Source organism: Sciurus carolinensis, chromosome 5 (genome assembly GCF_902686445.1).
Source record: "Sciurus carolinensis chromosome 5, mSciCar1.2, whole genome shotgun sequence".
Classification (NCBI taxonomy): Eukaryota; Metazoa; Chordata; class Mammalia; order Rodentia; family Sciuridae; genus Sciurus; species Sciurus carolinensis.
In genome coordinates this window covers 141,701,831-141,717,907 of record NC_062217.1, presented here as the reverse complement: position 1 = coordinate 141,717,907, position 16,077 = coordinate 141,701,831, and the positions used below count along the sequence as shown (strand labels likewise).

General features: G+C 39.9%; 1 protein-coding gene across 3 annotated transcripts in view; it reads right to left on the bottom strand.

Moving 5' to 3' along the window:
• The window catches only part of Plce1 (phospholipase C epsilon 1), a 280,344-nt gene that overhangs the window by 148,554 nt on the left and 115,713 nt on the right, over positions 1–16,077 (bottom strand). For all 3 annotated transcript variants that reach the window (XM_047553007.1, XM_047553006.1, XM_047553008.1), the window contains exon 3: positions 7,113–7,401. In XM_047553007.1, the coding sequence (XP_047408963.1) occupies positions 7,113–7,401 (289 nt within the window). The remainder of the gene's footprint in view (positions 1–7,112; positions 7,402–16,077) is intronic.

Below are 16,077 nucleotides of genomic sequence, written 5' to 3'. Positions count from 1 at the left end.
TGACAAGAAGAGCATTGGAAATAAGGATCTTAAATTCATCAGAACCTCATGTGGGCTTCAAATGCACACATGAAAATTAAATCAACTTAAGTTGCAACAGTGTAGACAGGTAGAAGACAGCAGAATGGTCTTGGAGGAAACCACTCTGCATGTTTCTGAACCTATTCTTGGCAATCATTTCCTTAGTCTAAAAAATGTTTACTTCCCTAGTATTTTATACACTCCCTTTAAGAAGAATGTTTTCAATCACCTTGATGGAAGATGAGGAATTTAGTCCATTTGTCCAATGACTGCAATTCATATGTTTTAGTTTTGTTTTTCTATTGGTAATATTTCCAGCTTTAAATATTATTCTTAAACTTCTCTCTTCACCCTTTAATTCAAATGTCCTTCTTGACTCCTCCAGGGCAATCTAGCTGCTCTTTTCCTTCTCTGATTAAATCTGCCTCTTTCAGGATAAACACAATTTCTTACTCCAGTTTGTTTTTTGTAGGGCATTTAATTAGCAACACTGACTATTTTTCCCTTTCAATATTCAGCAAGTTTGAGGCAAAACCTTGGAGTGTAATCACTGTTAGATTAGATCTGGGCATAGCAGTTCAAATAACTATCTTGTAAATGATTTCTGGAATATGTAACCAGGACTTGACATTTTTATTTGAATCTCTGAGTGTCTGTCTGGCATACTGTCCTCACCAATCATCTTTCTGAATTCCCTGATTAGGATGTAACCAACCCTTAATCATCTGATTTATTTCCCTACATCGCTCCCTCCATTCTGTGTCACCATTTGCTGAATTTTAGGACAGAATGTTTTCTTTTCGTAAACTTGTTTCTGGGAGCAAAATTAAGGCAAATGAAAGTATTGAATTCAACCAGTTAGATCCATTCACACCTTGGCACGGAATGCCATGTTTAGGTCAGAACTGGGTATGGAATCACAGTCACATTCCTGGATTATAGCTGGTATGAAGTCATATTCTGAGTCTGACATACTCCTGGATGACACCTGACCACCAGCGGTTCCAAGGCAGACAGCCTTTGTTCTGTGCCCACCAAAGTTCCTGAATCCAGGACCCACTGGTGCCACCTTCAACTTATTAGTTGAACACTTTATGGATTCTCTTAGGTGGTTCAGGGCTACTTCAGTAGATTTGAAGTCTAACATTACACTTTTTTTCTGGAATGAGAAACACTATTTTATAAGTTGAGAACTTCCAGATGTGATCTTTAGTGTCCTTCCCATAGGTGACAAAGCACTAGGCCAGGATGGCCAGCTAGTGACTGTTTCTTCAATGATTAATTGGTACAGAAACACACCCAATACTACATTCAAGCATACTTTGAACGCCCCCCCCCAATTTCAATGTGACAAAACTAATAAGTCAGGATATTCTTTAAATAAACTTAACTCTTGGAATTAGAACTATGCACATGCCTTCCCTGCCTGGTAGGCATGTAAAGGGTAATTGTTTTGATTATGAGGAAGTCAACTAAGGCAGCTGTTATGAACTAAATTATTTACAAGGTATGGTCATGCATTTTGAATGTGAGTATGTGTATTCCTACTATGATTTCTGGTTTTTATATTCAAAGTGAGTAGCTTTAGAAACAGACACAAATAGGATATACTTATTACAGTGAAAGAAAAGTAAGTTGAGAATTTATCAGACTTTTCTACCAGAAACAAAATATTCCCCATTTTCAAAATGAGAATATTAAATCTCTAAGACATGTTTTATTTTGGAACATTAATGTTCCATTTTTAGCCTATGTATGACCAATAACTTTTCTGCACATACATGCATACAATCAAACTTGTTAAAAATGAACAGTGGAATTTTCTTTTCCACCTCATAATTTAAATATGGATAACAAAGCTTTGTCCTGGTTATATGTAATATGTAATCCCTTAATTAACAAACTTGACTCAGCAACAATGTGAGAAGGAAAATTCATGTTTAATGCACTAAGTCTACAGTTGACACCATATACACCATATACACATTTGAGAATATTTAGCTGGATTATTTGAAAAATTCCCTTATTATTTTTTTGATCTTGCTATTTCAGGGTGCTCTATCACTATGTCTTATCCCTTTTTCCTCTCCCTGTTTACTTTATCTTGCTTCTTCTTGATTATTGAAGTCAGTGATTAATTTGACTGCCATTGCGGTGCAGTGTTAGCCTTGAGATTCTAACAAGGTTAATGAGGAAAGGAGCAAGGAAATAGAAAGAGCTTATCTATATCAAACTAATGGAAGCCCTTGACAGGGTGGTATGAGCTTTCACTTTTCTCTTTTGATACAATACGCCATTATAATCAAGGGTACACCCTGACTGATCGATACTTCATATCAGAAAATGTCTCTCTCAACTTGGGAAACTTTCAACTGAATGGACATCCATCCTCAGTGTCCATGAAGACAGGAAACCAGGCATGTTTGGGCTCTGATTGTCAGCTTTCTGTGCCATCCCACAGACTCTGGTAAAGCTATGTTGCAGCAGATCTCTGGGCAACCAAGACTTCAGGTACCAGCTCCTGACCTGAGAACAATGATTGACAGGCTGCACGTCCTCTTCCCCTGTTTTCAATTGCAAGCTGCTGTGATTCCCACTGGTGATTATAACTACCTCTGGGGGACAAGTTCTCAGGTCCTTTTAACCTCATGATAGACGTGGGGCGAAAGACCTACAGAGCATTGCCCTTCCTTTAAATTATCTTTTATTGTGATAAAATAAACACAAAATAAAATTGAGCATCCTAACATTTCTAAGTGCCCAGCTCACAGGTATTAAGTACATTCACACTGTTGTGCCACCATCCTCGTCCATAACTCTTACAAAACAGAAACTCTGTACCCCTTACACACAAATTTCCATTCCCACTTCACCCCAACCCTGCTAACACCACTTGGCTTTCCGTCTCTCTGCTTTTGACTACTCCAAGTGTCTCATGCAAGGGAATCATAAGAATTTGTCTTTGTCCCCCTCCTTTCTTTCTACCTTTCCCAACTCTACTTAATGGACTTTGAACATAATTTCTCCCATGGAAGAGGGCACTCTTTGACCTTCTTTCTTTCCCTTTCTCTCTGGGAAAATTTTTTAAAACTCTGGGCTGACTCCTTCTGTCCTTCTTCATTTCATTTATAAGCATTCCATTTTTTTAAGGAAAAAATTATTGGGATAATTTTCTGATTCTCTCATAGAGGTCTGAGCTTTGAAGGGTAATTAACCACAACAAAGAACTACAGCTGCCAACATCTAAAATCTCATAAATGGTTGAAAGTTCTTTTCAAAGTCTCCATAGAAGTTTTAAGTTAACTCTTCACTTGCCTTAATTGAGATTATTCCTACTCAACAAGACACATCTTTTAATTCACTTGTACTGCTTTCTTCCTGGAGGCTGAATCTCGGTATCTCTATAATTGTGTTTTTCTATTATTGTTTTCTATATTCTAAAGGGTATAGATTTTCAACTGTGTTTTGGGAAAAAGAGGCTCTTAGGGACTAGAGTCTGGGAACTCAATCACCTTTAATACTGTTGCTTCTCTAGGAATATGTTCTAAGGTCCATCCAGATTTTGAGAAGTGAACATCTAGAATGCAATCCAGTTATAAACTAGAGACTGTATTAAATGCTTCCTATAGATTTTCATTAGCAATTCAAAACTCAAAGTTGTTGACCAAATTTATGACACAGGACACACTGAACAATAAAAAGTAGCCAAACAAACCATGGCAGCCAACTCTACCTCCAGATCCCCTAGTGGAGTATGTGGCTATCTGACCATCAGAGAGCTCAACACCCACTAGCCAAAATGCTGATTCTACAGATTCTGTGAATACCCTGTGACTTGATGATTCATTTGATTATTTAAAAACTTTTCATTTTTAATAATTGACAAAATTATGTATGTTTATTGCCTATAACTGATGTTTAGATATATGTATACATTGTGGAATGGTTCAATCAAGTTAATTAATGTATACTTTTTCCTCATATACTTATCATCTTTTTGTGTGGTGAAAAACCCATATGATTTTTTTTTTGTTCCTTTTTCTTCCTGCTGCATATTGAAGAAACGTTTTAATGAAAGCACGTAAAGACTTTGAAAACCCATGGGGGAGGGGACTGAAGTTGAAAATGGTTTCTAAGAGAGCAGTCCAGAAACTATAGAAATAAGGCCAGGGCAGAAGGCAAACAGCTAATTGTGTTATTTCAGCAGGAACTGCTTACAGAGGCTTATTGGAGACCATTAAAGCCTCAAAAGAATAAGGCCTTGGGTTCAATCCCTAGCACCGCAAGAAAAGAAAAGAAAAAAAAAAAAAAAACAGAGATCATTAAGGAACTGCAAAACAGAACATTAAAAACAAAACAAAACAAAACAATGTCTGTGTCTTAAAATGCCAATTGAAGGATCACACATTAGCTGTTGGTCCAGTGAGTCTCCATGCTAGGAATGTTGATCTATGAGGTTCTATACTGAACAGGGAAGTACAAATAGAAATCAAGATCAAATTACTATCAGGGTAATAGATACACGGGCCAGCAGTCAACTTAATACTTCAACAGGATCTCCCATACCACCTGCACTGTGCTGGGCGGAAGGTATATCTAATAAGCACAGGTTGGTGAAGTCACAGGATGAGATCCTAGCATATAGTCATATGCAGCCTAGTAATGCCAATTCCACATTCTAATCTCAACTCAACTTCCTGGGAACAGTACTGATAGAGAATGCAAGCCTGCTATTCTGTCGGGACCACATCAGAGTGGAGAGACCTTGCATCCTGTGCATAGGGAAAATGCTTACTACCTAGAGACTACAAGGTCCACGAGGGCAGGAATTGTGTTTTTTTTCCCTTCCCAGGGCATCACCCTTTCTAGGAAATCAAGTTTCTCTTTATTAGTCTTTTGGATTAATATTCTCACATTGTATGTTTTTCTTCATTCATCATTTAAAACCGATCCCTAGAAGTTAAAGTGATTCCAAGGTCTCTGGTCTTATAGAAGAAAAAGTACGTCCAGAGCTTCAACATGTTGGCTTAGGACCAGAGTTCCTCAACAGGACTCCCATAGCACAAGAAAGAAAAGCAAGAATCAATAACTGGGATAGATTCAAACTAAAAAGCTTTCTCTCAGCAAAGGAAACTATCAGCAATGTGAAGAGCGAGCCTACAGAGTGGGAGAAAATCTTTGCCAATCGTACTTCAGATAGAGCACTAATCTCCAGAATCTATAAAGAACTCAAAAAATTCTACACCAAGAATGCAAATAATCCAATAGACAAATGGGCTAAGGTAATGAATAGACACTTCACAGAAGAAGATCTACAAGCAATCAACAAACATATGGAAAAATGTTCAACATCTCTAGTAATAAGAGAAATGCAAATCAAAACCACCCTAAGATTCCATCTCACTCCAATTAGAATGGTGATTATCAAGAATACAAGCAACAACAGGTGTTGGCGAGGATGTGGGGAGAAAGGTACACTCATACATTGCTGGTGGGGCTGCAAATTAGTGCAGCCACTCTGGAAAGCAGTATGGAGACGCCTTAGAAAACTTGGAATGGAATCACCATTTGACCCAGCTATCCCACTCCTTGGTCTATACCCAAAGGACTTAAAATCAGCATACTACAGAGATACAGCCACATCAATGTTCATAGCTGCTCAGTTCACAATAGCCAGATTGTGGAACCAACCTAGATGTCCTTCAATTGATGAATGGATAAAGAAACTGTGGTATATATATATACAATGGAATATTACTCCAACATAAAGAATGATAAAATTATGGCATTTGCAGGCAAATGGATGAAATTGGAGAATATCAGCTAAGTGAGATAAGCCAATCTCAAAAAACCAAAGGATGAATGATATCGCTAATAAGTGGATGATGACACATAATGGGGGGTGGGGGGGTTAGTGTTAGGGTTAGAGTTAGGGTTAGGGAGGGGGGCAAGAATGGAGGAAGGAAGGACTGTATAGAGGGAAAAGAGGGATGGGAGGGGTGGGGGGGAGGAAAAAAATAACAATGAATCAAACAACATTACCCTATGTAAACTTATGATTACACAAATGGTATGCCTTTACGCCATGTACAAACAAAGAAACAACATGTATCCCATTTGTTTACAATAAAAAAAAAAAAAAAAGAAGTTAAAGTGATTCCAGAAAACAAGTCAACATGGACCCAACAGGGACGTGGTGCTGTTTTTCTTAAACCTGCCTGGGGTGTGTGTGGAGATGCATGGGGGAGACTAAGGATTAAGGAGGAAGGTCACGGGCCTGCCAGCCTGGCGTCTCAGGGGTCACTGTGAAGGGACAACAGCTACTCTGCTTGAGCAAGAGAAATGGCCAGATATCAGCTGGAGTTCTTGGCAGCCCCCAGGAAGTGGAACACAGCTCTGCATGGTCTCTGTCTTGCTGGTAACTTCCTGCCAGGGAACACTGCCAAGTGGCTTGTGACAGCTATGCAATGAACGAGTCTCTGAGGTTCTTTAGTGTATTGCCATTTCTGACCTGCCTGTCTGCCACTCATGGGAAGTAGCAGGGAAGTTCAGATGTTGAGTGACCCCATTTTCCATTGGCTCTCATCTTTTAGAACTGTGCTTGCCTATCTTGTCCCTTAATGTGGCAGTCAAGGAAGATGGTCCTTGGCTTTTTTGGTCAATAGGAACCTATCGATTCTGTGTATGAAGGAGAGCTATACCTCACTCTGTCCAGCCACTGCTGGTTTTCAATGTGACCACATGACCATATTTGTTTACTATCATCTTGTCATAGTAATTGAGATCTGTCAAATATTACCACTAGGAAAAACCAACTGCCTGAATTTTTTTTTTTTTAATTAAAGGTAGAATTTTAACCATTTACTTCTTTTGAAAAAGGAATTTAAAAATCTTAAGGCTTACTACTGGAGGGTTTATACCTTAAAATATTTTAATAAAGGACTACCCTTTTGTATTCTCTCAAAGCAGTTGCTTTCACTTAAGAGTTGTTGATATGTGAACTCAATTTTCCATCAGGAGTGATCTAATGTTATCTTAGATTCTTCTCTGAAGGAAAGGTGAAAATTTAAAAGTGAAATTTCAGACATTACCTTTCAGCATCATTCGTCCTGTGGATCCTCCAAAAGTATTGAGAAGGCCACTTCTTGCTCCTAAAGATGTGGTTGCCTCTAGGAGAGAACCAGTGATGTACTGAGCTATGGAAGTCCTTTGGAGGGTGGCACGGTATTCACACACAGTGTCTTGGACACATTGCTTTAAGCACAGACCAATGCTAATCCTTCCATGGACTGTCTCAGAGACTGGGAGCTTTGGTAAGAAATGGAGAAGAGATCCAACTGTTTCTTCTGTTTCTTCTCCTCTTCTCACTGCATTGTAGATCTGTGAATAGCACAAAGCACAGGAAGTATTAATCTAGTTTCTTAGAAAAGCAAATTAACTTGTTGACAAAATGCCAAGATGACTTATTAAGAAAGAAGGCTCAGTCGCTGTAAGTGCAAACACTCTTGAGCACTGGACTCATGCATTAACCTGAACATTCTACAGACACCATTTATTTGGAAAAGCTATGTGTAGTTATGAAATAGGCCATTCAAACAACTCTGCTATCAAACAGAGCACTTAAAGTTGTACCAACCAAAAATACATTCAGTTCAAATTTCTTCTCCACAGGAGAGCAAAGCTCTTCTATGAAGAAACAAGGGCAAACCTTTCCTTCTTATCCTTGAGGACTATCCTGAATGACTGTCTCATGCCTATCTGCCTCCACAGAACACTTCAAGCTGATATTCATGAGGAATCTCTGCTTCATGCTCAAACTGATGTGAGGACAAGAGGGTCACAGGGAAGGAGAACCTCTCCATTTCACTCTCAGACATAATCATCCTTTATCAGCTGAGGGCACTCTTTGAACCTTTTTTTCTCTTCCTCCTTCTTCATCTCCCACATCCAAAGAGTTGACAGCTCCTGCCCACTCTTTCTGCCCTGTCTCTGTCACTCTCCTGATTTCATCTCTCTTGATCGCTTGAACTCACCAAGAATAATCTCAAGAGGACTACACTGTTGGGACAGATCCCCATCATGCCCCTGTTCATTCTAAGGCAGTTGTTCAACCTGATGAACTACAAGGCACTGTGTTGAGAGACACAAGGGCAGGCATTTCTGCTTCTGTCATCTTGGAGCCTGTGAAGGGCTGCTGGGAACAGGACTTCAAAAAAAGCAAATATGTGGATGACTGTGGTGTAAGGACATTTTGGCTAGCTATAATCAGGGTCTCTGAAATCAAACGGCGCACACAGTTCTTCTTAAAGTTGAAGGTGTTTATGCTAGAGGTGAAAGTGAATTCAACCTGGGCAAAAGATGTGCTCTGTGTACAAAGCAAAAAAAGGACACGGTGGCTCCTGGCAGCAAACCAAACAAAACCAGAAGAATCTGGTGAAAGGTAACTCAGTCGTGGGAAAAGTGACATGGTTTGGGCCAAATTCCGAAACAACCTTCCTGCAAAGGCCACTGGGTGCAAAATCCATGCAATGCTATACCTCTCAAATATTTAAACTAATAAAAAAAATAACAAACCAATGAGAAATAAATAAAAATGAATTTAAATAGAGAAAGAGGATGAAAAATGTCAAAAGCACCAAGTAGCACCTTTTCCATTTTGGGGGATATGGGATCTGGTTATGTTGCCCAGGCCGGTATCAAGTGGGCTCAAGTGATCCTCCCCTCTCAGCCTTCAGAGTGGCTGGGACTGTAGGTACATAACCAGGAAAAAAAAAAAAAAAAGATATGGGGTACGTGCAAAGAGTGGCACATGGTCTGGTGCTGCAGGATTTCACAATCTAATTTAGAGGATGAGATCTAAATATTATGGGGTTTGATATTGTTGCAGGAAGGTTTGGGGTTTTGACAAGTGTTCCGGAGAGCCAGAGTCTTCCAGATAGTGTATGAACAGCAGGAAGAAACATAGCATGGGGTGAGCAACCTACACTCCGGTGGAAGGTTTACTACACTGAGTTGTCCTCATCACATGGCCTTGAGCACCTTGCCTTGGTTGACTTGTCGTTCGTTCATCAAACCAACAGATAGCTTTGTGTTTACATATCAGTCACTGCCTTAAGACTGGGTAATTAGACAGCTTCTCCCCTCAAAGAGCTCTCAGTTGTATAAGGGGGACAGAACAGCAAAGAGCTTATGGTAGGGTGGCAATGGAGGTCACCCTTTTTGGTGGCATCAATGTCCAGGAAAGGGAAGGCCCTTACATGTCCTCCAGACATGTACCCATAGTGCTGTACACTCCAAATTTCACCTTGCCAGGACCCCCAAGAGGACCTCTACTGAGCTGGGCTAGGTCTTTTAAAAATCCTCCATTGTACCCAGAACTCCCATGAAACTCAAATTGCAGTGACTTTAACCAAATATCTACTCTAATTTTCTCTCCCTGTTGGTATATCCTGGCCACCTAGAGGAAAAGTGTGAATTCAGAGCCTTAATTCTCTGTCATTAAATTTCTGGTGGCCAGTGTGTCCATGAAGATGGTATGCTGGGACACAGCCCAGTCTTTGGAGTCAGGTATGTGGGGTTCTATATCTCTGCCTTGACCAGTTAAGAGAGTTGGTCATGAACATAAGCACAGGGACTTGATGTTTTGAGACAGTTTCTTCCTCTGTAAAGTGGGGATAATTATACTCCTTCTTAGTGACATTGTGGGATTTATTTAAGATAACACACAAAATGTGCTTGGTCTAATATCTAGAAATGGTGCCTGTTACTACTGGGTAGTCATAGGAGAGAATACACTCCTCCACTCTCAAGGAACTGCAGAGCAGAGTCTGTGAAATTCAGTGTGATGGGTTATTCCTGTGCTCTCATGTCTTACTAGACAACATCATTCTAACCTTATCTGGGTGTATTGTGGAGGCCAATGTGGGGAGAGAGCTGCACAGCTCAGGGTGTGATTTTTTTTTTTCTCTTAGCTCGAAATCATACAGGCAATCCCCAATACACAAAGGTCCACGTGAGTGTGACAGAAGTAAATTCTCTAGAAATTCAGGGAAAAGAAGCCCCGATGAGCTAAGGGCTTCAGCAGTGAAATCAGGGTTTGACCTGAGCCTTGGAAAGCAGTGTGGCCCTAACTGGAGCAGGTGGGAGAGGTAACTGACAGTGGAAGCAACAGCAAAGAGGCTGGAAATTGCAGACTGTGTTCTAAGGATGGCACATAAAGCAAGGTGTTCAGAGCAGAGATGACTGGAGGGAGTAACAGCAATGGGAAGGCTCAGAGGAAGAGCTAGAGCAGAGTCTTGACTGTTAAAGCCAAGAGCTTTAACCCATCAGAGGTAGGCAATCCCTGGTGCTTTCTGTTCATTTGTTTTTACCAGAGGAATGATGCTAGAAGACTTTGCTGAGAACATTAACTTGTGGATGGCTCCTGGTTCTAATGGTTGGCATGCATCCTTCTCTGGCCAAGCTGCTCTGCTGGCCCTACTGCACCCTCACTCGTGACCTTCTGCATTCCACTCTCCACATCACGCCTTCATAGTTTCCCAGTATTTCATTCAGTCCTTTAATCCAATTTTTTTAAGGTGTTTCACTCAAAATATTAGATTTATAAGGGATTGCATAACTCAAGGACTCCTTGAACACAGAAGCTTGAAAGTCAGTAAACATTCTCCCTTTTATAGATTTATATTTCATAACAAAATGTTAAAGATCATTTAAATGCTTCAAGTAAAAAAAAATATTTTATTTTATTTATTTTTTTGGGGGGTGTTTAGTATTTTTCATGTCATTGAACCAAGGATTTTTTTTTTTTTTTTTTTTTTTTTTGTGGTGCTGGGGATCAAACCCAGGGTCTTGTGCTTGCAAGGCAAGCACTCAACCAACTGAGCTATCTCCCCAGCCCAAGATTTCTGTTTTTTAAAGAACACTTAGTTTATAGATGGTTATATCAAAGAGTTTATTCTAATCTAATTTCTTATTCCCACTTCCTTGACCTCTGTGGAATCCCAGAAATATACAAGTCTCAATCCTTCTTGATGTCTTTCCTCTCATATCATCTCACAGCTCCATTCCACCTTACTCTGTGTCTCCCCCTCCACCTCAGGCCTTCAGAACAGTTATAATGCAATGGAGAAGTACTAACAGGTGCTAAATGTAGAGAGGTCACAAATTTAGATGGCCATGAGCCAGACACAGTCAATGGACTGGTTTCATCAGACACACAGGGCTCTAAAATCTGGAAAGTTTACATACAGCATCCTGAAACCTGAAATCACTAAGGTGGCTCTGGAACAATCTGGTAGCAATGAGCATGCCTACATGGTGTCAAATAACTAGACTCTCTGCTGCCTGATGGAGCAGTTGGTGCCAGTACCCATGGCCTTTGTGATCACACCTGGCCACTGTCCAATCACCATTGGCATATTTGTCTTAAAGAAATTTTGATGTGAATGCAGATAAACACAACGAACACATACTAAGCTCCTCTGATGTGTTCTCTCTATATTCTTGCCTGTGATAATTGCTGAGGATACAGCAAGAAATCTCTGCTCTCAAAAAATGTTGCAACTCTGGGGCTGGGAATTGGCTCAGTGGTGGAGCGCTTGCCTTAGTGTGTGTGAGGAACTGGGTTCGATCCTCAGCACGAGATAAAAATAAATAAATTAAACAAAGGTATGGTGTCCAGGTACAAATAAATAAATAAATAAATAAGTAAATAAATAAATAAATAAAATGTTGCAACTCACCTCCAGAAATGACTAATAAACATATTAATGCTATGTTTATATTGTTATCATTCATCATTGCCATCAGCCACTCATTTCTAGGCCTTCAGACTTGTCTGAAGAAATAAAGATGAAGAGCTCTAAGAAAAGTGGGCTGAGCTGCCACCATCATGGCTAACGACCCACCACAAGGAACCAGAAAGAGATCACAAGTCTCTTCCAAGCTCTGCACTAGCATGTCCTGGCCATCCAATTCTGGATGAGCAGAATTCAAGGTGCTGGTTGGGAAAATGCTGAGTGGTGCTAGATGGAGCAATGCTTGGAGACCATGTCAAAATCTAGTTACTATCTCTTACCTAATCACTTGCTTTTCTAAAGCAAGAAATCATGGAAACCCCTCACCCCAACATGGAGTGGGAAGAGAAGGCAGTATAGAACAGTCAGCACTAAGATGGCTCTGGAGCACCGCTTTGAGTCCTGGCTCCCTGCTTCCTGGCTGCGTGGCCTTCCTTAGAGAGATGGCTTTGTCATTCTGTGCCTCAGCTTCTTTCCCTTAATATGGCAGACATAAACGTATCCACCTGATAAGGTTGTGACTAGAATTAAAAGCTTTGATAAAGATAATGGGATTAGAACGACATCTCACACTTTCGAAATGCTAAACAAATATTAGTTCTTGCAATGATGGAGACAGTGATGATTGTGGTAGACTAGAAAGACCATCATATACTCTTTTCCATACTGACTTTGGCTGCCCTTGTGATTTGCTTAACCAAGGGGAATATAGAAAAGATCACAAACAGAGCCTTGAAAATTACCTGTCCACTGGAGTTCATTCTCTTTTGTTGCTCTGGGAACTTTGCAACAATTTGCGCACTCAGAAGCCTGAGCAAACCTACTGGAGGGTGCGAGATCATGGCCTAGTCACTTCTGTCCCCTTGGCTGGTAGCCTGCCAACAGCCATACACTCAGTGAGGCCACCCTAGCTTCTATATCCTCCAATGGCCAGTCTAACCACCACCGCAGATGTATAAGAAAGCCCAGCAGAGATCAGTTGATTCAGACAAGGAGAACCACACAGTCAACTCAAAAAACCATTGCTAAATAAATGATTGTTGTGAAAAGTCACTACAGTGATTGACAGAATGAGGATGTGTTGAGCACAATGAGGAGCATTTTAATTATATAACAACCAACTCCACACACTAACCCAATGAGGTCAATTTTATTTTGTAGGTTGGCAAAATAACCTTAGAGAAGTAGAGAAATCCAGTCAACCTTCCACAGCTAGTATGAGGCTAAGCCAAGAACTGGGGATGCAGGTCAGTGGTAGAACACTTGCATACCTGTGCAACTCTTCAATGTCAAAAACCTGACAATAACCTGATTACCGCTCTATCACACACACACACACGAAGAATAAGCCAAGATTAAAATTCATGTTTCTCCAGCTCTGTAGTGCAGCTTTATCCACTGCACTATACGCGGTCACATCCACAGCTTACCAGTGGGATTCAAGATCACATTGTTATTTGGCAAGGGGTTTAAGTGATATTTACACTGCTCTTGTTATTGTTTTTATTCATGATCCTTCCTTTCATGGTCACCCTAAATTACTTTTGGAAATAGTCAAGTTATGACTAATGAATGGCCAAATATATTTCCTTTATATGGAGATTTATAGTTTTATGTTACAAAGTGAAAAAATATATAAACTTTATCTCACTTGATTAATGTGGTAATAGAAGGTGCTGAAAAGAAGACAGACTACTGCCCTATATGGGCCAATATCATTTTCGAGTTAAAATAAACATGTCACAACATGGCAACCGAGCTTGTTAAACAACTGTGTGTCCATTCATTTATTCAACAATTCAATTGTATTTACTGAGCACAAACATTGTGCCAAGCCCCATTGCTGGAGATCCAACAGTGAGTAAGAAAAGCTTCGTTTTAGAAGGGAAGACATGCAGTAAACAAGTACACCAAATAAGTTAATTAAAAATTGCACACCCGGGGGCTGAGGGTGTAGAGCACTTGCCTAGTTAGCCTGCGTGAGGCCCTGGGTTCCATCCCCAGCACTGGAAAAAAGCAGACTCTTAAATATAGTCAAAAGATATTTTGGAAGTAGACTACAGGACCTGCTAAAGTTGTTGGAATTGAAGAAAGAAAAGGAGTCAAGGATGTGACACTTGCTCACTGTTAAGTTCTTAGAGATTTAATATGTATATTGTAAGATCAATGTTGCATCGGCCTCCCGGGGCTCCTAGATTTAACCAGCACTGTGGGCTGTGAATGGATCCCCTCCATGGAATCACATTTCTCACATGATGGCAGGTGCTGTGGGATGCCATGAGCAGTGGTTTGAGCAAAATGATCTCAATATTATGGAGTTTCTTATGGAAAAGCAAACGGTGCCAGCAGAGACACTTCAGCAACTTGTGCAGTGCCTTGTGACTCAAGAAAGAGGGCTGCCTGGCATAAACCAGGGCTGGGACACGGAGTTCAGACCCCAAACAAGATCAAACAAACATACCTTGGCTGAAGAGAGCTGGGGGAATTCAGATGGAGACAAAACAAAAGTTTGAGCACCCTAAAAGGCATGAAGCAGCCAGACCCCACAGCACTCACCCAGAAGGAAGCTCCTTTCTCTATGCAGCTAGACAGGGTTCTGTCTGCACTTGCTAACTGAGGGTATAGTCATGGGGAATGAATTTTGTATTTGCTCTATTTCAAAGTTGATTTTCTAGGATCAGAGTTGGGGAAGATTATGATATTTCAAGAGCGGGTGGCATCTTCTGAAATCTTTTGACAGGAAGAAGGCTTGTTATTAGGGATGCTTTAACTTCAAAATTGTAATAATTGCAACATTCATGGAGTGCTTAAAGTGAAGTAGGCACTGAGTGTTGAGACATGATTTCATTGTAACCTCACAGCAGTGCTGTGAAGAGGTCCTATATTATCAACATCTAAAAATAAGGAACTTGTGCGCACATAGCTAGGACTTAGTATCAAGACTCTCCAATTCTAAGTTAGTGCTTCTAACTACCAATTGGAACCACCAGGGAATCTACTATAGATGTAAAGGAAGCACTTTCAAGAGAGAGGTAATTTTACTAAGGATTGCTCCATCTCTGTCTACCTACCTCCTAGTAGAAGATCAGCTTCATAAAGACTTTTCTTTTTTTTCCTTGTGTATCTACAGTGTCTAAAACAGTAGCTGGCATTATACCTTCTCAAGAACTATTTCTTGATTGAATGAATGAGTTTTTCTATTCTATGCCTTGAACAAAAACTTGACTAGAATCATCCAGTATTTTGGTGATGAATTTACTTGGGTTAATCTAATCCAGAATACAATGTTACCTATATCTGCTGAACATCATGAAACAAATCAAATCTTTGCAAAGTATGCAGAACAGCTACAGACAAATGAGGCTATAATCGCTAATAACCACACAGGTCAGTTCTGAGAAATTCACTGATGGTTTAAGACACTTCTATTGTTATTTGTTGGTTGGCTTAGAATCAAGAGAACTTAATCAGATCTATTCTTCACCCTAGATTTTCATGAGAGTGTTAACTTGAAAGGATCATGGCCTTTAAAAAAAATCCAGTTCCTTAGCTCATTTATTGATTAGGTTATTTGTTGTTTCAGTGTTAAGTTTTTGAGTTCTTTATATATCCTGGAGATGAGTGCGCTATCTGATGTGCATGTGGTAAAGATTTTCTCCCATTCTGTAGGATTTCTCTTCACATTATTATTTCCTTTGCCGAGAAGAAGCTTTTTAGTTTGAATCCATTCCACTTACTGATTCTTGAGTTTATTTCTTGTGCAATAGGAGTCTTGTTAAGGCCTACTTTCTCTTCTATCAGTAGCAGGGTCTCTGGTCTAATTCCTAGGTCCTTGATCCACTTTGAGTTGAGTTTGTGTAGGAAGAGAGGGGTTTAATTTCATTTTGCTACATATGGATTTCCAGTTTTCCTAGCACCATTTGTTGAAGAGGCTATCTTTTCTCCAATGTATGCTTTTGGTGCCTTTGTCTAGTATGACATAACTGTATTTGTGTGGGTTTGTCTCTGTGTCTTCTATTCTGTACCATTGGTCTACATGTCTATTTTGGTGCCAATACCATGCAGATACTTCACACAAAAAAATATACAATTGAACAACAAACATATGAAAAAATGTTCAACATCTCTAGCAATTAGAGAAATGCAAATCAAAACTACTCTAAGATTTCATATCACTCCAGTTAGAATGGCAATTATCAAGAATACAAGCAACAATAGTGTTGGCAAGAATGTGGGGGAAAAGGTACACTCATATATTGCT